This window comes from Stenella coeruleoalba, assembly GCF_951394435.1.
Source record: "Stenella coeruleoalba genome assembly, chromosome: 12".
Lineage (NCBI taxonomy): Eukaryota > Metazoa > Chordata > Mammalia > Artiodactyla > Delphinidae > Stenella > Stenella coeruleoalba.
The window spans coordinates 78642919-78665113 of NC_137158.1; the positions used below are offsets into that span (position 1 = coordinate 78642919).

General features: G+C 44.5%; 1 protein-coding gene across 6 annotated transcripts in view; it reads left to right on the plus strand.

Moving 5' to 3' along the window:
- Positions 1–22195, plus strand: part of TIAM2 (TIAM Rac1 associated GEF 2) — a gene marked incomplete at its 3' end in the record, with an annotated part of 230178 nt that overhangs the window by 164132 nt on the left and 43851 nt on the right. For 5 of the 6 annotated variants that reach the window (XM_079939028.1, XM_079939027.1, XM_079939029.1 and 2 more), the window contains 2 exons: positions 327–419; positions 964–1227. In XM_079939028.1, coding sequence (XP_079795154.1) covers positions 327–419; positions 964–1227 — 357 coding nt within the window. The remainder of the gene's footprint in view (positions 1–326; positions 420–963; positions 1228–22195) is intronic. The other variant, XM_079939031.1, reaches the window with a different exon arrangement.

Sequence of the window (22195 nt, forward strand, 5' to 3'; positions counted from 1 at the left end):
CCCTTGTATGTCTCTACCACGTTCTGTTTTTCCATTCCTCTGTCCATGGACAGTTGGGTTGCTTCCACCTTCTGGCTGTTGCGAATAATGCTGCTCTGAACATGGATACATTGTCTCAACTTTTGAACGAGGCTGTGCACTCATTTTTCTTATACCTTTAGATCTGACACATTCCCCTTTTTCTGCCCCTGCTAGATATCAAAATAGTTGTAATTTAGACTTTCTAAACATACCATACTTATGAGAATAGATGGTCAAGGAAGTACTGCCCATTGATTTAGTGTGATGAATTTAGACTCGTTTTCTCCTTTTATTTTCGTTCCTAGGCTTCGCAGTGACTGCGCAGGTGGACGGGCATCAGCACCTCAGCCGCATTTTTATAAGCGATGTTCTCCCGGGTGGCCCGGCATATGGGGAAGGTCCGTGAGGCTCACGGTGTCTCTGTTCTCTCTTAATTCTGTGCGGTGCAGTGCAGTCTGGCTAGTGAAATTTTCTTAGGATTTTGTCAGAAAACAGTTTCTCCTAGAATTTTAAAGAAAGTAGACTTAATAGTTGAATTGAAAACACATCTCCATCTCCATACACACCTATATGTATATCTAGAGAGAGCATTTGTGTGTGTGGTTTTGAAAGAGAGAGAGAGAGTATACACACACACAGTACACATGCGTACGTACAGACAGATGGAGCCAGGCAGGCAGACAGACACAGGCTAATGTTATTTCCCAGGGCACTGAATATCGCATAGAGGAATAATCAATTTGAGTGACTCTCAAACTATTTCTTCTAACACTAGTCTGAGAGAGCTGAAATTTGTTACCAGTGGAATCCGAATACGACACATTTCTGCGCTTTCTTTTAAAGTGGCGACAGAGCAGTCCCTGAGAACACTAGACGGTTTCATCTTAAACTATTTCTCTCAGTAATCTCTTTTTTCTTCCTCTGTGTCCCCTTTCTCCTCAGGGTTGAGAAAGGGCAATGAAATCATGACCTTAAACGGGGAAGCTGTGTCTGATCTTGACCTCAAGCAGATGGAGGCCCTGTTTTCTGAGAAGAGCGTCGAGCTCACTCTGATCGCCAGGCTGCCGGACACAAAAGCAACTCTGTGTTCTTCCTGGTCAGACAGTGACCTATTCTCAAGGGACCAGAAGGGTCTACTGCCCCCTCCTAACCAGTCCCAACTCCTGGAGGAATTCCTGGATAACTTTAAAAAGGATACGGCAAATGGTAAGGTTGTGTTCTTTCTTCCTTCTTCACTGCTGGTATCCCAGCTAATATTTGTAGGCTGTGATTTTGCTTGCAAACTGAGATTATTCAAGCTATTCAAAGAATGTTTTCTCCTTTCTTAGAAGAACACAGATGCCAACCAAGTAGATTTGATATAAAATTCCATGCATTTTAGTAATTATCTCTTTTAGTGAAAATAGAAAATAATGGTTTTTGCACAAAATAACTTTCTTGAAAATTGCAGTCTTAAAAAAGAAATCACCCATGATACTTAGTATTGTAATTACTTTGTTACTGAAGGAGATGAAAGCCAGCATAAATGCCAAAGTTGATTTTTCTGTTCAGTTGAGTGTAAGGCAAAGGCATTGTGCAGTCATTTACTGGGTTCGAGGAAGGGTTGATGCAGTTCAGCTCTTTAACTCTTTTGTTGAGTACTGCTTCCTCAATAAACTACGAACTTTTCACGTAGGTCATGAATTCTAAAATTTTGTAAAGGCCTAAAAATTGTATGCCAGCTTATGTTTCTGAAGGTGAGATTTCCATGGAAGGCAGTCATTTGAAGGTTTGAACTGCTGAGCTAATTATTCGTGCATATTCCATATTTTGTAGTCAGGTGAATTAGGGGCTCCAGCTCACACTAAAAACTTGTGGTTTCCTTCTGTACGCCTGCAGGGAGCTGGCCAGCCCCCATAGTAGACCAAGCGTGAGGTCTTATGTTACAAGCACACAAAGTAATTTTTATACTTAATTATAATGATAATAGATGTCCAATAGACATCTCTGCATGATTACCAAAAATGGATGGAAAACAAAAAGAGAAGCAGTTAGGATCAATTTAATTATAAAACAAGTTTATTAGGTCATTTTTGGAATTAAAAAATCAGATTGTTGGCTTCCCTGGTGGCGCAGTGGTAGAGAGTCCGCCTGCCGATGCAGGGGACACGGGTTCGTGCCCCGGTCCGGGAAGATCCCACATGCCGCGGAGCGGCTGGGCCCGTGAGCCATGGCCACTGAGCCTGCGCGTCCGGAGCCTGTGCGCCGCAGCGGGAGAGGCCACAGCAGTGAGAGGCCCGTGTACCGCAAAAAAAAAAAATAAAAATAAAAAAATCAGATAGTCAGATTTGTCATTCAATAAGGTATATACTGCCTTTTCCTCCTGTCTTGAGGTTTCCCTCTAATTTAAAATGCCATTACATTGACTACTGACATATAAAAGCGAGTGTCATAAAACCAAAATTATGATGGAACTAATTAATTACTTGGTTATATTAGGGTCATCATTCAGCCACCTGGGCTGCTCTTACAGGTCTGAGTATTCTACGTAAGACATCGTGTGACCATTTGCTGGATTCATTATTCTTGAGGGATACATTCACTGCCTGTTATACCTCTATGTATTCTATCATAATAAGCAATCACTGCAGAATCAATAACACTTTTGGTACTTGCAGGAATGAATTTCTATAGAAAGTAGCAGAAGAGGCAAATTTACCTTTTTTTTTTTTTCTTTTTCCCAAACAGTTAAGGATCAAGCAGGTCAGTTAATCTTGTTTTTCACTTTTATTTTTGTCAGGGAAACAGCATAAGAGGAGGGCCTGGATATGTTAGATGACTGCTAGAGTTCTTGTCCTAGGGACCCATTCTTATGGGTTACAGTTTTGTAACTTACCCAGGAATAGCCGTGTCAGTGTGTACAGGTGGCTTAGCTTAGCCTGTGGCAGGGCTTTTCCACCCGGTCTGAACTGTGTATGCCAACAGGTGCCCGCACGGATGCAGTGCATACCTCTGCCCATCCTTCCCTGGACGGTTTATCACCACCCTGTCTTCCTGGTGAGACCGTGCTCTGTGGGCATGAAGCATCTTCTCCCCAGGGATTTACTGTCTATGCCCTCCACCGCTCCAGAGTAATGTGCTTGTGTTGGAAACAAAACAGCCACGATGGACTGCTTTCCCAAATGCTTGGCAAATATGGAATTGATTTCTTTTCTTTCTTTTTTTCTCTATCAATTTGTTGTTTTTTTTAAAAAAACTGAAGTATAGGGGCTTCCCTGGTGGCGCAGTGGTTAAGAATCCGCCTGCCGATGCAGGGGACACGGGTTCGTGCCCCGGTCCGGGAAGATCCCACATGCCGCGGAGCGGCTGGGCCCGTGAGCCATGGCCGCTGAGCGTGCCCGTCCGGAGCCTGTGCTCCGCAACGGGAGAGGCCACCACAGTGAGAGGCCCGCGTACCGCAAACAAACCAAAAACAAACAAACAAAAACAACCCTGAAGTATAGTTTATTTATGATGTCGTGTTAAGTTCTGCCGTACAACGAAATGATTCAGTTATACATATATATACATTCTTTTTCATGTTCTTTTCCATTATGGTTTATTACAGGGTATTGAATTCAGTTCCCTGTGCTCTACAGCAAGACCTTGTTGCTTATCCGTTCTATATAGAATAGTTTGCCTCTGCTAACCCCAAACTCCCAGTCCGTCCCCCCCCCACCCCCCTGCCCCCTTTGTTTATTTTCTTTTTTGAAGTAGTTGTGTAGCTTGTGAAGGAAGTTAAACGCCTGTGAGTGAACATCTCAGAAGGAAGCCTGTCTGTTTTTAAGGTCGGGGGCGTGTTGGGGGGATGGAGGGAAGAAGACAAGGGAGAGGAGAGAGCAAAGAGGGAAGCTCTCAGCTGAGCCTAACATCAGGATGGCACGAGAAGCCCATGTTCGTGGAAGTGGGGAAGGTGGATGGTTTGGTGACAGGCAGGCAGGCTTTGAGTCCCACCTGGGCTTGAGTCCGGGCCTGCCCTTCACAGTTTGTGTGACCCTGGGGGCAGCGCTCAGCCAGGGAGGAGTGGGCATCGCTGGATGACACCCCAGCTGCGCTGTCCCCTGCCAAGGCAGTTCTGGGGTGCACCCCACAGTTCTTCAGAGGCGCCTGTGGAGTTGATTCCTCTGGCACGTGGAACCTCGTTTCACACCTTCTATGGGCTTTCTGCCCTCTGGTCTCACTGGCCTCACTCCCTCGCTTGGGCTTCTTGGGATCACCTTCTAGAAACTTCTGTACCCACGACCTTGGCTCAGACTCTGCATCTGGGGGAGCCCGAATGAGGACACAGAGGCTTGATTCCTCACCTGGAAGATGAGGCTTCCGTCCCTGCCCCACGGGCCGCCGTGAGCTTGAGCTAGTCGGTGTCTGCTCGGGTCCAGCCCGGCTCCTGTGGGGCAGGAAACCTGAACACGGGAGTCTCCTCTCCCCTCCCCCCGTCCTGTGAGCTCACTGTCTCATTAAAGTTTACCTTGACTTGCTTTGGTGATGAATTAGGAAACAGTAGTCCCACTTTCATGCTAAAAAAAGGTTTTAAAATTACACAGATAAAAGAATTTAAGTGATTTTTGGAAGACAATTTTTCATACAACTTTGAATGATCCTTAGGAGTGGTCATTTCAGAGTCTGCCTTTCCCTAAATTTCATGTGCTCTCAGCGCTACCAAAGGCAGCCTGGTACTTGAAAAGAAGGAAGCTTTCCCTGTTTTATTTTCCCGAGAAGCTAATCCTTTGCCTGTTAATAAAAACCACACAGCTGGTGCTCTGGAAGGGAAGACCTGGTATTTTTGTTTGTTTGTTTGTTTTGAATAGAAACTGTAAGAACATCAGAAGGTGGAGGAAGAAGAAGCCCTCAGCAGCTGTTTTGGGTATATCAACTGTCTGGGCTGAATAGTCACTGAGCCCTATTGGGTGTTTAAAATATGCAAGACCGGAGGGTAAGCGACGTGAGTTTAGGACGTTTGGTCTACTTTTGGTTTTAGTCAGGTATCCAGAAATTCATGTTTGTTAGCCTTAGTGTCTTGATCAGGTTTGAGCTGGGGAAAACAAAACCAAAACCCCTCTTATTATATATAAGTGAATGAAAGAAATGGTGGGAATGGTGACAAGTCCCATGGAACTCCGGCAGGGATTGAGTTGCTGTTCAGGTTCCATGCGTTTCTGGAAAAGAAGCATCCTATTGGTGTTTGAGACTCATGGATGTGTATAGTGTTTAAGGAAATGGTTGTCAGATTTCATAGTGCCTAAGACTCACCCGATGAGCTTGTGAAAATGCAAATTCCTGGGTCCTGCAATCAGAAAGCCCCCTTCAGGTGGTCTGGGGTAGTGCCAGCTCTGTCGTGGACCAGGGCTCGCTCACACTGTCAAGGCCAGCAGTCTGAAGGAGGTGGTCTGATCCTCAGCAGTAGGACCTACCCTTCCCTGAACGCTTCTGTGCCCAGCTCTTGAGAATTAAACAAGATAATGTGTGTAAAGTTCTCAGCAAGTGACAGCGATTATGCCCGTGTGTTGTTAATCTCTCAATCAGGGATCCCATGGCCCCAGCCCCACTACTGTCCTCAGTGCAATCAGGAGGCAGCACACAGTATTCTCAAATGAGCAGTTCCCCTCATTGGTTCTCAGCCCACCCTCAGGAGACAGCCCCATTCAGCGGATTGATACACTGAGAAGCAAAGAACTTGCACGAGTCAGTGGCTTTGCTGTGATATTCCCCTGACGCTGTGAGGAGTGGAATGGGCAGGGGTGCCCCGAGATGTGATGGGTGTTCAGTACTAAGTTCTTTGTATCCTTAGAAATGAATGACCATTTGATTCCAGCCTGTAAGGGTTTGAATTTCTGTTCTAGTTCTCTATAGGAGAGAGAGAGAAGAAATGTCTACAGGCTGTATTTGACTTGAGCAGAAATACCGTCTGTAAAGACTTTTTATACAGAGAATTAGTTTTACCGCTGGAATTCCCCAGAGAAGCCAATGTTATTTTTGAGCCAACAAGGCCACTATTGAAGGCATCAGACGCGCCAGCCCTGTTGATATTGGGTTCCTGTTAATGCTGTTTTTGATTTACATGGAAAATCCCTTTTCCAGTGTATACCATCTTTTGAAAAATTCCAATAGCTGTTAAGAGAGTCTCATCGGGCATAGACTTCCCGAACAAAGCCTTTGTGTAAACCTTGAACTTGATGTGGCATTAACGTGTCCTCCATCTATAAACAGCTGTTCATATGGCCTTGTTAGGATCGGGGTATACTTAACAGGAGACAAAAATAGAAAAGACCTATGTTCCTGCTTCCATTTAGCTAATGTCAGCCCAGCAAATGCTTCTTACTGGGTGATGAAGGTAATTGCAGCCTGAGGTTCTTTTTTTAATTCCCCACCCGACTTTGAATCACTCTTCTTACATTGCTGCGTGAGTAGTGTAGAGTCTTAGTCTCCCAGAAGCCACTTAGATGCAGATTTGCTCTTTGGAATGAATTGCTCCTGGGAATGTATGTGTCCGCTCTACAGCTTTCACCAGGGGAAGAGTTATAGAGCCAGCTCTGATGTGGCGAACCCACTTATCTCCTGTTCATGAGCGTGAGGGCATTTCGGCTTCCACAGCCTGGGTTAGGATAGCTAAGAGCAATGAGCTCAGAAAATGCCCTGTTTGTATGTGAAACTGCTGTCACTGAGTCTCTCTGGCTGACACCCCGGATCCCCAGATGCCAAAACATGTTCAAGTTCTTAAAGATGGTTGGCGCATGTAAAAACTTTTTTAAAAATCTGGGCGGGAAATACTGATTTTACCAGGACACAGAGAACTTTGGTCTCAGAGTTCGTAGTTTCTTATGATGGTTCCTAAGGTAGTTTTCAGTTTCATCAGCAGAAGTGAGCAATGTGGTTTTCTGTTAGCAGTAACTATGCTCCTTGGGTGCTAATTCCCTTATAAAACTCAGTGGTGCTATTGGGGAGTTTGTTTTCCTCTTTCCCATATTCATTCATTTATTCACTTGTTTATTTAACAAATAAACAACTTTTTGCTAAATGTTGCAGGTATATAAAAATGAGCTAGATGTTATTTTTTGCCTTCAAGGAGCTTATAGTTGAGTAGGAAAAGTGAAAAACACTTGTAAATAATAATTCACGTTTGAAAAAAAAGCTTTTCAATGAAGAGAATTAGAGGTCCACCTCAGAGGTAGAATTCCCACTGATTTTTCTGTTTGTTTCTGCTGGGAGCAGAGGGGTCCCCAAAGAGAGGTGTGAGAATTGGAGAAAGGTTAGCATTTGATCTGAGCGTGTTAGATGGGCAGGTTGTAGATTGGAAGGTGTGTGGTGGAAGCGAGAGAGCATGTAACCTGTGACACAGGCCCAAAGCAGAGGTCACCTGGCTCTGTGTGAGTGGGAAATAACATTGGAAAGTCTGTTGGGGCCAGATTGTATCAAAACCCTGAATTCCTGGGGTTTTTAACAAGTATATCATGGCAGGTAGCTGAAGAAACTAGCGAGTATTGCCTTACTTTCCCCTGCCTTAAAAAAAACAACAACAGAGAATTTGTCTGGTCATTTAAGGAGCACTAAAGTGTGGCTCGAAATCCTTGCAGGGTAGGTACTCCACCTTCCGCATATTGGCTTTATTATTCCACTGTTAGAGATTCATTCCTTTGGCTCTCACAGTATTGTTATTTTTAATGATCAAAAGTCCCTTGTAAAATAAAGACTCAAATAACTGTTTTTTGGGGAAAGAATGAATATATGAATTACTGTCCGTGCCCTATAAAAACAACGTGCTCCTCAGCATTGTGATGCTGTGTCCACTAGCGGCATGGTCCTTGCAGGTCCCCTTTAGGACGTGGCTGGCCTCAGGCCAGGCCGGCTGGTGGTGAGCAGAGGCCCGTAGCACTGAGGATGAGGCAGTGTTGGAACTGAGGGAGAAGCTGGTGAATAAAATTTGCTGGCATTTTGAGTAAAACCAGTCCTGTATTCTCTGTCCTAACGTAACATGCAAATTCATCTTTCAGGTTAAAATCTACAGAATTCTCTGAAGAACAGAACGTGCGATTTCTGTTGGATATATCACTTTTAATAGCCATTTGAAAGTTGGGGTGCTTGGATCAAGTATAGTCTCCTGTTCATGCAAAGTGAGCCAGAGCTCTATGAGGTAGTAGCTCTGTAAAACTGTTACCTGTTGTTGGAAAGAGGAAACGTTACATAGCCTGTTACATAAAAGGAAAAAAAGGTCTGACTCTTCCTGTGGATGTTACAAGTACTGATTGACAAATGATGCTCGTTTGTTGGAAAGAGGAAATGTTACATAGCCTGCTACATAGAAGGAAAAAAAAAAAGGTCTGACTCTTCCTGTGGATGTTACAAGTACTGATTGCCAAATGATGCTGTCTGCATTTCCATTTTTCGTTCCCCTTCTTTTGTAAATGAATTATGTTCCTGACTTCATTCCTTCCTATGAAGGAATTGAGACTCAGGAAGGACCAGGTATAGACATCTCCCTTTTAGCTCTCACTTCTAGAGACAGCTATATGTGGCTGTATCTTTAATTTTTTTGGATTGGTAATACATGGGCATGATATGAAATTCCAGCAGTATACAAGGTTAAACTGTGATAGATAAGTCCCCCTAAGCTATGTAGTCAAGTGGTTAAGAGCACGGACGCCAGCCAGACACCCTGGGTGCGAGTCTTGGCTTCAGTCTCGCCCACTTACTAGCTGGGCGGCCTTGGTTGGGCAAGTCATGTACACTCTCTGTGCTGAGTTTTTGCAACTGTAAAGTAGTTTAGGATTTTGGATCATGGGATCAATGAACTAATACCTGGAAAGAACTAGACTGCGCCTGGCACATAGTAAAGGCCGTGTAAGTGCTAGTTAAACAAATAAAAGAGATAAATTTCTCCCATCCTGTCCTTAGCCACCCAGTTTCTCTCCCAGAGGGAATCTTTGTGCTTAGTTTCTTTCTCATCCTGGCCTGGAGACTCTTAAATGTTGGGGGAAATGGTGGGGTGATTTTTTCTTGGCTTTAACTGCATTACCTTCATCCATGGCTTGTGGTAGGCAGAATAATGGCTCCCCCAGGAATGTCTACATCCTAATCCCTGGAGCCTGTGAATATGGCAGAAGGAACTTACATGGCAAAAGGGACTTCAAAGATGTGATTAAATTAAGAACCTTGAGATGGGGAGATTATCTTGGATTACCTGGATGGGCCTAATCACAGGGTCTTTATAAGAGAGAGGCTGGAGAGTCAGAATCAGAGAAGATGTGATGACGTAAGCAGAGATTGATGCAGGCCTGTGAACCAAGGAATGCAGGCAGCTTCTGGAAGCTGGAAAAGGCCTGGAAACATTATCTCCCGGAGACTCCACATGAAATGCAGCCCTGCTGACCGAGTTTAGTCTTCTGACTTCCAGAACCAGTAAGATAACAAATTTGTGTTTATGCGTCAAGCGCTGTGTTTGATGGCAAAGATACAAAAATAAAGAACCACAGTCCCCACTTTCGGGGTGGGCAGGCTCTGAGGGGTAGACATGTGAATAGACAGTAATCAGTCCACCATGATAATGGCTCTGATTCTGCGGTTGCTAAACTTGCTGGTCTCCAGATCCTTTACTGTAAAAAGTTATCAGGAACCCCAAAGAGCTTAGCTGTGTGGGACTCTAGAGAGCTTAGTTGTATTACTATCTATCCGTATTTAGTATATTAGAAATGTAAACTGAGAAATTTTAAAAAGTCTATTAAAGTTTATTTTAACGTAACAACAGTGAATACACTTCATGTTCACACAATAAGCGTATTTCTAAAAATGAACTAGTTCTCCAAACCCAAATCATGTATATCAGTGAGAAGAGTGGTATTGTTTTACTTCTGTGCAAATTTCTTTAATGTGTGTCTTAATAGAAGACAGCTGGATTTTTACATCAGCTTCTGCGTTCAGTCTGTTGCACTGCGTTGTTTTGGTGGAAGTGATTTGAAGAAAACTCAACCTCGCATAGATTTGTAGTCGGAAAAGGGAGGAGTATTTTAATAATCCTTTCAGATAGTTGCGGATATTCTCATTTAATATTACACCAAAGCTCAACAAGAGGTAGTTCCTTCCATGTTAGTTGCAATGTGGAATCTGCAACCTTCTTGGTGGACTTTCCTTACTTTGTCACATTAAGTCCATTGGCCTGTCTTGCACTTCGAATGGGTCTTTTACTCATGTATTATTTTATAACATGCAATGGTTATTTCCAAAATACTAGATCACTTGGTTATGCAGACCTTTCAAGTATGGACATTTTATTATATAGCATTTAAAAATCACATTCATTAATATCACCTCCAATCTCACTGGAAAAGTCTCCCAAGTATTGGGAAGCTGTCAGACTCATGGTGGTGATCACAAGTTTTCCAGAATTCCAATTTTTGCTGGAAAGTTTGAATTATATCTACAAATATTGTCATTTTTTCCCCCCTGGAAATGAGAGGTTCGTTTTGCTCATTAAAAAAATATATATTTTCTGTCGTTGTTTTCTTGAGTAAAAATTGTGTTTTGTGAAAAAAAGCAGCTGGTTCAGCTTGCACCACCGTATAAGTGCTTTTTCTTGAAATAACCATTGCAGAAGAGCTGTTTGGCTACTTCCTAGATGTGTTCCCAAGGTCTGACGTTGACTCTGGGGAACACGCGGGATCATCCCGTGTATCTGAGCAGAGAAGTGACATGATCTGACTAGTGTTTCAAAAGCATCAGTGACTGTTGAGAATGAATGGACTGTAGGAGGCCAGGGTGGGACGGAGGCTTTTGCAGTGACCAGGCGAGAGGTGATGGTGGCTTTGTTCTCAGTGGTCACGGGGGAGGGGGAGCCAGCAGAACTTGCTCAGAGATGGCTGTGTGGTGTGAGGGAAGGAATGGAGGCCAAGGGGGACTCCCGGGTTTTGCCTGAGCAGTGGAAAGGATGCTCACATCTTGTCAGCAGTGAAGATGGGGAAGCTGTCTGTGGAGCGGTTTTGGCAGATGACCAGGAGTTCATTTTGGAACACCTTGTGTTAAGCCTCTATATCGATAGTGAATATCCCACCCGTTTCCAAATGGTTTTAATGGCTTATACTGAAAGCCATCCATAAAATCCCACAACTCATCAAAGGTAACCACATAAAGGGAAAAGGAGGAGATTTGAATGACAGCTTGCCGACCTTAAAGATTTCCACTCATAGCGTAAGGCAAACACATATTTGTTTATAGGAGAAAACAATCAAGTTGGAAATTCAAGAGCTGCAAATTAATTCCCTTCATTTCAAACAATTCAGTTATGATTTTTGCAGCTTATAAATTTATTTCTGATCCTACAGGGCTCCGGTCTGATTCTCTTTTTATTAATTGTCCAATCCCATGCAAATCCCTTTATCTTTTATCCTTTTTTTTTTTTTTTTTTTTTTGCTTTTTGGCCACTAACCACCTTAACATGTTACGGGACAATGTGACAAAGTTCAAATTATCCAAGTTTGTTACTTGTTAGTAACTCTGGGAAAATTTATTTGCTAAGAGACATATGCAGTTGTCAGCAAAATTATTTTGTCTTCTGTGAGGAGCCCTGACCAGCTGCCCCAGGACGGGGGCAGATGCCATGCCACGTGGAACAGTTTCTAGAATGTCCCTTCCTCCCCAGAGTTTCCCAACGGGCTTCTGAGGGAATCCGGAATTTCCAGTGAAGCACTTTGAAGCTTCTAAACAGAACATGCTATTGTCAACTTTTCTGCCTTTACCTTTTCCAACACTAATTATTTACTCCTAAATTGCTGTTTGTGACTCTAATTCTGACTTTCATGTTTCAGTTGATGAAGGACCACCTCACCTTTCTGTGAGGTTTAGGCATCTTTGTTTAGTAGTATCTGCAAAATTATTTGAATGTTTACTGAATTTTGTCATTATTCTTTTATAAAAATGAGGGGAAAAGGGACCTGAAAAATGTTGATAAGAAGCCTTGGTTTCATAGCTTAATACCTATGACCCCAAAATGCCAGTCGTCAGGTGTGTTTGGGCTGGTGAGCCTGTAGCCCCCTTGGGGATGTTCTTTGCTCTTCAGCGGGTCATGTGCTTTCCCTGGGGAAGGAGGAGATTAAGATATGTGTCAGGTGTGTTTAAAAGCCGAGGTATAAATAGGAATATTATAATTTGTTTAGATCCCTGGGAATAGAAGTCTTCACAGAACGTATAAACTCCGTTTTCCTACTTTTAGGATTGTATTCTGTAAGCAGTAGGGGGGCTGCCTGCATGTCACCTTGGAGGGATCATGGGCCCTTCCTCCTCTGAGCTCTGAAAGCATTTTGTCTGTATACCTGATGTGGAAGTTAAGATTTATCGCCTTGCAGTGTCACTCTGTGTGCTTGTCGTAATTTACGTACTGTTTTCAAGAGACTGAAAATCCCTTGAAAAACAGGGCCTTTGAGGAACACAAAGGTGTTTTGGACGCAGCAGCGAGCACGCTTCTTGGTGACTAGCAGGTGTTTCACTCAGCTGTCTGTTAAGTGAAAGGCAGGTGATAGGCGTGTCTAGCAGGGAAAGGCGGCGTCCCAAGTGTGGGTCCTGGGGGATAAAAAGCAACCTTGGAGTGTGCCTTGAAGCTTCCCAGATTTCTTTTTATAAATCTGGTCGCAAGGGAATTGTGCTGAGACTTCCTCAGAGCTGAAGGCTCTGCTCACTTGCCCGCGTGCCTGAGGGGCTCTGGGATGGCCCCTGACATACACCCCGCTCCAAAGAGCCTGACTGCTCTGTGCCTTTAATGCGTTGCTTGGTGCCCGTGGGTTTGTTTTGACAGATAAACCAAAACCGCGGCTAAAAAAGAAGAGTAACATCTGTATCCCCGGTAAAAGTCAATGCTGATAGATGTGTTTTAAGTTTAATTTGGGGGTACTAATGTTTATAAAAGACAGTGGGTCTGGGACCTGGCTTCTAGCTCCAGGCCTCATGCTTGACCTTGGGCAGGTTATTCTAACTCCTCCTTTTCTAAATCCTCTTAAAATGAAGGATCGGATAAAAGAGTTTAACATTTTTTCTTTTTCGAAAATTCAGTTATTCAATATGATTAAAGCACCAAGTTAAACAACTATAGGAATGTGCATTTATTTTACATAAGTTTATGAAGTGAAAAAAGCAAAGTAATGGATCCAGCATTCCATTTGGTTTTGCAACATATCTCATTACCTCTTTAAATAGAATCAGGTCTTGACCGCTGGAGAGAAGGTGTTTGTTAAGGCTTCGTCGTAATAACAGGCTGTCTCAAATATAAAGATCACCAGGAACCTTTAAAAGCATTAATCATCTGTTACATCACCCTATGGAGCAGAGACGTGTTATTATCATTTTACTTTCACAGCTGGGTAAATCAAGGCACAGAGACACATTAAGTTGCTAGTAACTTGGACAAGGTCATGGTCAATCGTAGATAGGGAGAGAACTGCATTTTCTTGTTTTTCCCTCCATGTAGGGGAACTGGATTTTAACCCCTTTTTTTTCCTTTTAAATATTCCTCTATTAACATACATAGAGTAAAACCCAATAATAATGTGTCCTGCAGTACAGCAAATTTAGATGTAACTGCATTGATAAGGGCCCTTGTCTTCTTATCTGGGTCCTTACCTGGGGACTGGGGGTGGCGATTAGGAGCTAACTGCCTTGTGGTCATTTGGGGCTTGCTAAGTGCAGGGAGAGGTCGATTGTTTAGTAATGGTTTTGCTCTCTTTATTCCTGCACCTTTATTTATTTAGATAATTCACACTGATTTTCGTTAACCCTGTAGTGACGCAGCTGTATATTTCGTGTGATTTGGTTCTTTGGAACCCACTTACGATGGAGTTCTGTTGTAACTCTAATTTCTCTCCTGTAATATCTGCACTGATATCTTGACCTTCTTTTTAAAAAGTTAAGTTTAATTCACACACCATAAGAGTCACCTCTAAGACTGTACAAATCAGTGGTTTTTAGTATGTTCACAAAGTTGTACAACCATGACCACTAATTCCAGAACATTTTCATCACTGCAAAAAAAAGAGAAGAAAAGAAGCCCGGGTGCCCTCAGCCGTCCGTCACTCCTTCTCCACTCCCCCCCTCAGCCCCCGACAGCCATGCATCTGCTTTTGGTTTCTGTGGATTTGCCTGTTCTGCTCTTTCATAGAAGTGGAATCGTACAATATGTAGCCTGTGTGCCTGCCTTCTTTTGTTTAGCGTGTTTTCTAGCTTTATCCATGTTGCTGCGTGACTCGGTACTTCATTCATTCATCCTTTTTATGGCTGAATACTGTTCTTTTTTTACTTTAATCCCACAGAACAGTAGCACTTCCTGAAAGGAGGTGGTCCTCAGGTTTCCTTTTTTCTTACAGCACATCCCCCAATAGAAACTTGCGAGTAATGAGTTTTTAGGGTTCTTCTCAGGGTCTCTATTTTGATTTTAATGTTTTAATTTTATTATTATTATTTTTTCCTTTTTTGCCGCACCGCGCAGCATGTGGGATCTTAGTTCCCCAACCAGGGATCGAAGCCAGCCATGCCCCCCTGCAATGGAAGCGCGGAGTCTTAACCGCTCGACCACCAGGGAAGTCCCTCAGGGTCTTTAAATAGAATTCCAACTAGGTAGTTTGTAAGGGTTTTGAACTTAAATTCTTCTTTATCAAAGTTCTTTAAGTGTCAGAACTACAGTGGTGTCTGTTACATGCCCCTGAGTATAACTGTGACAGCTGCGTGGTCCTCCCAGCTCTGCAGGGACCAGTTTCTGGTGGAAACGAAACTCTGGCTGAAGATCCTGTTGCCTTTGACTTTGTACTTTCCATCAGGGACCCGGATAAGTTACCACGGGAGGACCCCTGCACAGCCATAGCCTCCTGGAGCCCATGAGCATGGGTGCACCTACATTCCCCCCTCCTCTTCCAGGAAGAGGAAGGCCTTTCCCTCCCCCATGTTACAATGAGCGTGGAGGTGGCCTGCCGCACGTTCCCACCATGGAAACACCCGCCATGTTCCTGTTCCTCTAAGTGTTCTTTCAGATGCCGAGGATATTTACTGCAAGATAATTGAATCAAATCATGGCAGCCTGCTATTAAGAAACATTTACCACCAGTATTTACTTCTCTCTTTTATCGCCAGAGACCTTGCATTGTCAAGAACAGTACCAATTGGAATGTGACCTCAGGTCAAGTGCACTTGGAAGATTTATGAAATTACATTTTTTTCTGGCATGACATTTATGTTATGATAGAATTTATTTCTTTGCAAGCATACTGCTGCCTTGAATTTCCTTGACAAAAGAATAATAACAATAAAGAATTGTAGAGTCCCAGATACCTTCTGAAAAGTAGATCAATTTCTATCTACATCAGAAGAACATAAAGTAATGGTGATCTGTTCGTTAATGGTACAGGTTAGACTTGACTAGCCTTTGAGTGTGGTCAACAAATACGGTTATCTTTTTCTCTCGTTGAGTAGTCCTTCTGTTATTTCGTTTAAATGGTTTGATTTTCATTCTCTTTCCCTGACCGATGATGATTGATATTTGCTTGGATGACAGAGCACAGCAAATGTCACTAATGAAAGACGTCACACACCATTGCATCTTTAAGTAAAAGCATGAGTAAAATTTAGGGACATCTGAGTTAATTAAGAATAACCAATGCTATACAAAGTTTGCAAATTGATATTTAAAAGTTGAGAGATTTTTGAGCTTTTCTGTGCAAATGAACTCAATGCTCAATGTGCTCTTGACACCAAGATAAACTATGTCAAAAGCATTAATACAGAACTTATATAGTGTGTGAAGCTTGGAGAACTGAAAAACAATTGTAATTTTGTATTTACAAAATGCTATATCCTTCTACTGGCAGCCCTGATTTACCAAAATCTTTACCTTTTCTTAAAATTACACTCACACTTTTTTAAGTAACACAGATACATCAGATGAAGGAATTGAATTGGATACTTTCTAAGATTCTTTTCAGATGTAAAATTCATTGATTCTTTACAAGCTGTTCATTTATGGAATTACATAGTAGAGATTCTGAGAAATTGAATAGAGAAATTGAACAAATCAAGTAGATTAAGAACATAATTCACACACACTGTGTATGTGATGAGATTGGGCCCATTCTGGGTGGTACGGCTGTAGATCAAACCGTGATATAAGTACAGCTGGCCCTCAGTATGTGCAGGTCCTGCATCCTCGGAGTTAATCAACAGTGGATGGAAAACACTATTCTGTGCTGTAAAGGACTCGAGCATCCTCAGATGTGGTTTCCCTGCGGGTCCTAGAACCAGTCCTCCTCGGATACTGAGGGATGACTGCAGATGTAAAAAAAGTGTCAAGGATATACACCTTTGATGCCACAGGGCGTTATGTGGTTGAAAACTTAAATCATTTATTATTTACTTGTAACTTCTTTGATATTATTTTTTACATTTTTTTTTCAGTCGTCTTCATAGAAGATTATCGTTCTGTAGTTTTCACCTCAGAGGGGGTCTGAGGGCTGATGATTCATCAGATAAAACATTTTTGATCCCAAGATGAGAGTCCCAGTTAAATATGCTACATTATTTATTGAAATGCTGTCTTTTAAATTGCTCTGGTGAGTGTATTTCCTTTTCTCAGGAAGTGAGGGCGCTAATATTCCCTTTGCCCCTGCTCTGGGCTGTGTGCTTTTTGGTGCATTCGGTGTCCTCTGATGTCACTGACCCTCCCAGAGGCGAAGTTGAAGTCCTCGCCGTGGAGAGGGGCAGAGACAGTTCTCAGCAGCCGAGGCACTGCCCACCAGTGACGTTTTGGAGGTTTATGGGTCTGGATTTTGGTTTTCATAACGAATTGGGGGAAGGCGGCACTTAGTGTTTGGGGCCGTGGTGCTGGCTGTCCTGCGTGTTTAAGTCAGTCCCTCACACTGCAGACCTGTTCTCCTGGACATTCATGTAAGTGAAAACCGTGGTGTAATTACTTGAGCCACGAACCAGCTCCGTTTTACAAGTGAACACAAATTATTTTTTCCCCTCAGCTGTAGGGTACTTTGAATTTTATAGGACTGCATCAACCCAATAAATCAATGGCAGTTTGACCTTTGTTTTGTTCAGAACTTTGTCAAATGTCTTTGCCCGTTTGGAAAATCATGTCGCCCCGTAGGTGTGATGGCAGCACCCAGTAGGCATTTATATCTCCACCAAGACACCCCGGCCTGGGTCTGTGATGAAGCTGAGATATTCCCCGTGATTCTCTGTGGGACAGGCTTTGCACAGCTTCATCACTTTAAGGCCAACTGGCCCGAGACAGGGGAACGCAGTCAGACTCACACGTTGCATCAGACCGAAACTTTCTGGACCACCCAGTTCTAGGAACTGACCTGGGGACTTTCCACCCAGCCCAGCCTTCCCGCCTTTCGAGGGGCGGGACTAACAGTCCCAAGACTGATGCAGCCGGCACCAGATATTGCTACGATACCCGAAAAGACCGCCAAATAAGGAATACCCTGCGCCCTCCTGGATTCACCACACCCCTTTCCCTTCTTCCCCTATAAATTCTGCCCAAACCCTCGCCCGGGCGCGACTTCTCTGGCCCCTTTCTCTCGCACCAGTGAACCTCGCCCGGGAGCGTCCCCAAATAAAGCTTGTTTAAGCTCTCCTCCGTTCCTGGGTGCCGTTCCTTACAGTCACGGTTTCTAGAGTGTTTGTACCCTAGCATTTACATACTGAAATACATATTTTTTAAAAAATGGTTACTTTCCATTTATTTTTCTCCTTGTGTTACTATTAAGGCATATATTATTTTTTTGTGAAATTATGTGTGGAGATAGATTACGTTAAGAAAGAATTTTATTTCAGGATAGTAAAAGTATATATTATCAAAAGGGGGGCTTTGGAGCTTATAGTATTGAGAATCAGTGTACAAAATGCTTTGAAGCACAAAAAGTGTAGTTTCAAAATAATTCCTGTTCTCATTGCCTGTCCTTTCAGTCTCCTTCAAATGAGTCCTCAACCCACACACTGAAGCAGAGCTTTTCCTGACGCTGTGGCTGCCATCATTTATTTCTCGAAAAAGTCTTACTGTGTTAAATAGGGGGAAACAAACGCTCTCCTCTCATGTTAGTTTCTTGTTTTTGGCCTCGGGATTGGTATCTTCTCGAGATTTTAACTCAGTTCCTCTTACAGTTGCTGTTCCTGAGAACACAGTGGCATGCTCAGACTTCTCGCCTTTCTGGGAACCAGCTGTCTGGCTGCCGCCCGGGGAAGAGCACGTTGCCCGCCCTCCTGCAGCTAGAGGCTGCCTGGTGTCTCTGGGCGCTGCTGGCGGCCACCTGGGTGGGTGTCGGGGCCTGGGAAGGACTTGTTGCCTCTGCCCTTGCTGCCTGGTTGAGTAAGGAGGAAGCAGCCAGCAAGACGGGGTGATGGGATGGCCTCAGCCAGATGAGCCCAACATCCTAGCTGCCTGCTGAGCAGAGAGGTTCCTGAAGAGTAAGCAGAAGGTGGGAGATTGGCAGGGACGCCACCAAACCCTCTTCCCGGCCCCCAGTGACACCTGTTTCCTGCAAGTCCCCTTTGCACACATCAGACTTAGCACCCAGATAGCCTGCTGCTGCTTACAGGCCTGGGGGAGATAAATGGCAAAGCCCACACTCCTGCATATTAACTGTGCTAAACTGGATTTGGAAGTGACGTAAATGCAAACTTTGAATTCACGTTGTGAGCTGTATGCGTGAAGCAACCTTAACTTTAGCATTTATCCTAACGTTTCCATTTTTAAGTTGATACCTAGCATGTTACTTGAACACATGTTTTGACCTTTAATTATGAAGGGTTTGGGGTTGCCAGTTACTTGGCCGACTGTGATACCTGTGGGGTCTGTACTGATGCCCAGAACAGGAAGACACTGAGTGACTAGGGCGTGTCTCACCTGAAGCCCCGTGTTTCCCTTGTTGTCTGTGGGGAACTATGGGGTGTGCAGGAGAGTGGGGGCAGTCACCTTCTGGGATAGCCTGCCCAGTGTGTCGTCGCTCTCCAAAAGTGTTTGTTTTAAAGGAGAAAGATGTCTGAGGCTGGTCTCATGTACGGCATCTGACACAGGACCTGGTACCCTGTGGGTGTGCAGTGCTCAGCCCCCATCCGACCAGGGGATAAATAAATGGACCGAGTGGTCCACATGGAGGAACAGAGCCTGTGACGTGGAAAGTCGCGGCTCTGCTCACTCACGGCTGAGTAGCAGCTCATGTCAGCAGAGTCAGATGCTACATGTTTCAGATTGCTAGTCCTCCCCCCAGATTGTTAATTTCCACAAGGAATGCGAGGAGAAAGACAAAAGAGTGTATTTACCAGTTATAAATAGATGACTTGGATTTGTAATTTTGTTATTTTTCATTATTTACAATCACATTGGCTAAAGACTCTTCCGGAGTGCGTCTGACCATCTGTCCTGCAGCAGCTGAGCCCAGGGTGGGCGGTGTTACGGCCCTGGTAACACATGCCCCGTGTTCCCTGCTAGGGATCCCGTGCCCCAACATGTGTCCAGTGAACAGGGCCACACGGAGGCTCTCCCAAGGTGGGAAGGCAGTTTTGGGCTGGGAGGGGAAGGATGTATTTACTCGCTCTAGCAGCTGGCGCTCAGGATGTGGGCAGAGTGTAAGTGGGGCTATGCCTAGGCATTTGGCATCCAGGACAGGATGTCAGCGCGGTGCCTGTTGCAAAGAGCTTTGTAAATAAGGATTCGAATTTTACCGGCCTCCACTTTTCTTCTATTTCCAGAACCTACTTTGTTCTCTTTTCTCCTCTAGAAAGAACGTGAAGGGCACACTGCTTTTTACAGACAGGGATGCAGGTCCAGTTGAAACGTGAGGCTCCTGGACCCAGGTCCGCAGCTGTGGATGCTGTCAAGCTAGGCTTCCTCGTGCTTTGCCGTCTCCAGGACAGCGCGGGCGCCCTGCTGGTGGGGTTGGAAGGGGAATCAGTCACCCCCGAGGCTCTGTCGATGCCCAGCTGCCTGTCAACCTCTTGAAATTTGGGTGGCAGAACAGCTCGAGACGTCCTATCTGCAGACCTGCCTTCTCAGGGGTCCCCGGGGCCAGCCTCGGTGGGAGCTGGGTCCTGTGATCCTTCCTGTCCAAGCCCTGCCTCAGAGAGGACCCACGCCACACCAAGGGCCTCCCTGAAGTTAAGGGGCTGCAGAGCCTCACCGATTCATAGTAAAGCCTTTGGTCCTGGGGTGAGCAGGATTTTGAGAGGAAGGGCATGGCGTGTTCTGCTAGCAGGAAAACACTTTGCCTTTGTAAGAGGTGAAAGGTGGTTCTGGGAATTTCCAGCGTTTAAGGAAGTTCCAAAGTTGTGTGAATATATTGAAGCGATGACTCAGAATTCGCTTCCGCTTTTGACATCAGCCATGTTATTTTCTCCAGCATATCCATCTGGCGCCTCCGGGCTCCAAGGCTCCTTGTGGCCGTGCCGTCTCTGAGATCTTCAGGGGACTTGAGGTCGCTTTCATCTTTGTATCCCTAGAACGTAGTACATACCTGACACAGAGCAGGCGCTGTAGAAATCATCATCACGACTAAATGCATGGACTGTGTGTTGTATTTTCCTGTACTTAATACAGCTCTTTGGAAATATTGGAGCTTTTTATTTATAAGGTAAAGGCAGCAGTAATGCAGATCTGACTCTGTTGCCTAGGTAATGTATTTTTACATTGCGTGGCGTCGGTGGCATCGCTCTTTCTTGATTTCTTTGTGCTTCTCTGGCTGTTGCTTCTTTCTAAAGAGACAGGTACCTCCTGTCCTGCACACTGTGCCTTAGCAGCTCCAGGGCTCTCTCCCTGGGCCTCTTGTTGTCCCATTCTGCACATGCTCCCTGGAGGCACCATCCATCCCTGTGGCTTCACTGCCAAGTGTATGATGAGGGCTCCAAAGCCACATCCCTGTGCAGACCTTTCTTGCACTACTGGACTTGGGGGTGTGTTGCACTGGGTGGCCCACATGCATCTCAAGATCAGCTTTGCCAAAGCTGAGCTTGTGACTCCCACTCCCAGCCCGTACTCTCCCCATCTACCCAGTCACCTAAGACATAAAAGCCTTCCCACCTCCCTTGTCTGTATCTCCTTATGCGAAATAGGCGGCGTGGTCCTTTTCTGGGCAGGGTTAGGGTGTTAGAAGAAGTAAAAGGAAGAAGAAACTGGAGCTCCAGAATTCTGTAGACCATTATGACATTTTCTTGAGGTCTCCTCTTGTGTAGTGATTGGTGGTATCAGCCTGGATCATGGACCAGCATTTCTGTCCATGAGTTCCAACAACCTCCTAGGGCTCCCATAGCTTCTAAAGGTCTCCTGGAGACCACTGTCCTTGCCTCCATCATGCTGGATGGTTTGCCAATGTCTATCCATGCCTTTTCTGCCTAGATCAACTCAGACAGGTATGAGATTGATGACTTCTTTTTGTGGCTGACAGAGATCAGAAACCATCTGGTTTCACCTAGTTGAGAGGATAGTCTACCAAATACAAAAATTAGAGTGAAAATCTGTGTAATATATATATATATTTTTTGGCGGTAAACGGGCCCCTCACTGCTGTGGCCTCTTCCATTGCGGAGCACAGGCCCCGGACGCGCAGGCCCGGCGGCCATGGCTCACAGGCCCAGCCGCTCCGCGGCATGTGGGATCCTCCCGGACCGGGGCACAAACCTACGTCCCCTGCATCGGCAGGCGGACCCTCAACCACTGCGCCACCAGGGAAGCCCTGTGTAATATTTTGATAGAGGCTGGTCTTTCCATCTTTCTTGAATTTGTTAATTTGAGAACCACTGGAAAGAACCGTTGAGGATGGCATATGTGTATAAGTGTAGGTTGGAAAGGCACGTGCTCTGCTCACCTTTTATATTGTTTCTTAACCCTTACTCTGGAAGTTAACAAAGGTTTACTGTTCTTCTTGGGACTTTCAATTTAGGATGTGGTCGATGCCAGAAAAAGAAGAATTATGCTTGCAAATGAGCAATTTGTGGACTGTAATAAGAATCTATGGTGTTGCATCATTGGTTTACCCAGATATCCCTGGTGATTTTGCCCTCACTTAGCCAAAAATAAAGGAAGGAAAGTACCAACACTGTATAATAGTGTACTTAGTGAAGTTTGCACGGCAGTGACAAGAGTGGCCAGGCATTTAAGTCAGTGTTTTGATTGGTCATTGGCCTCCTTTGACCA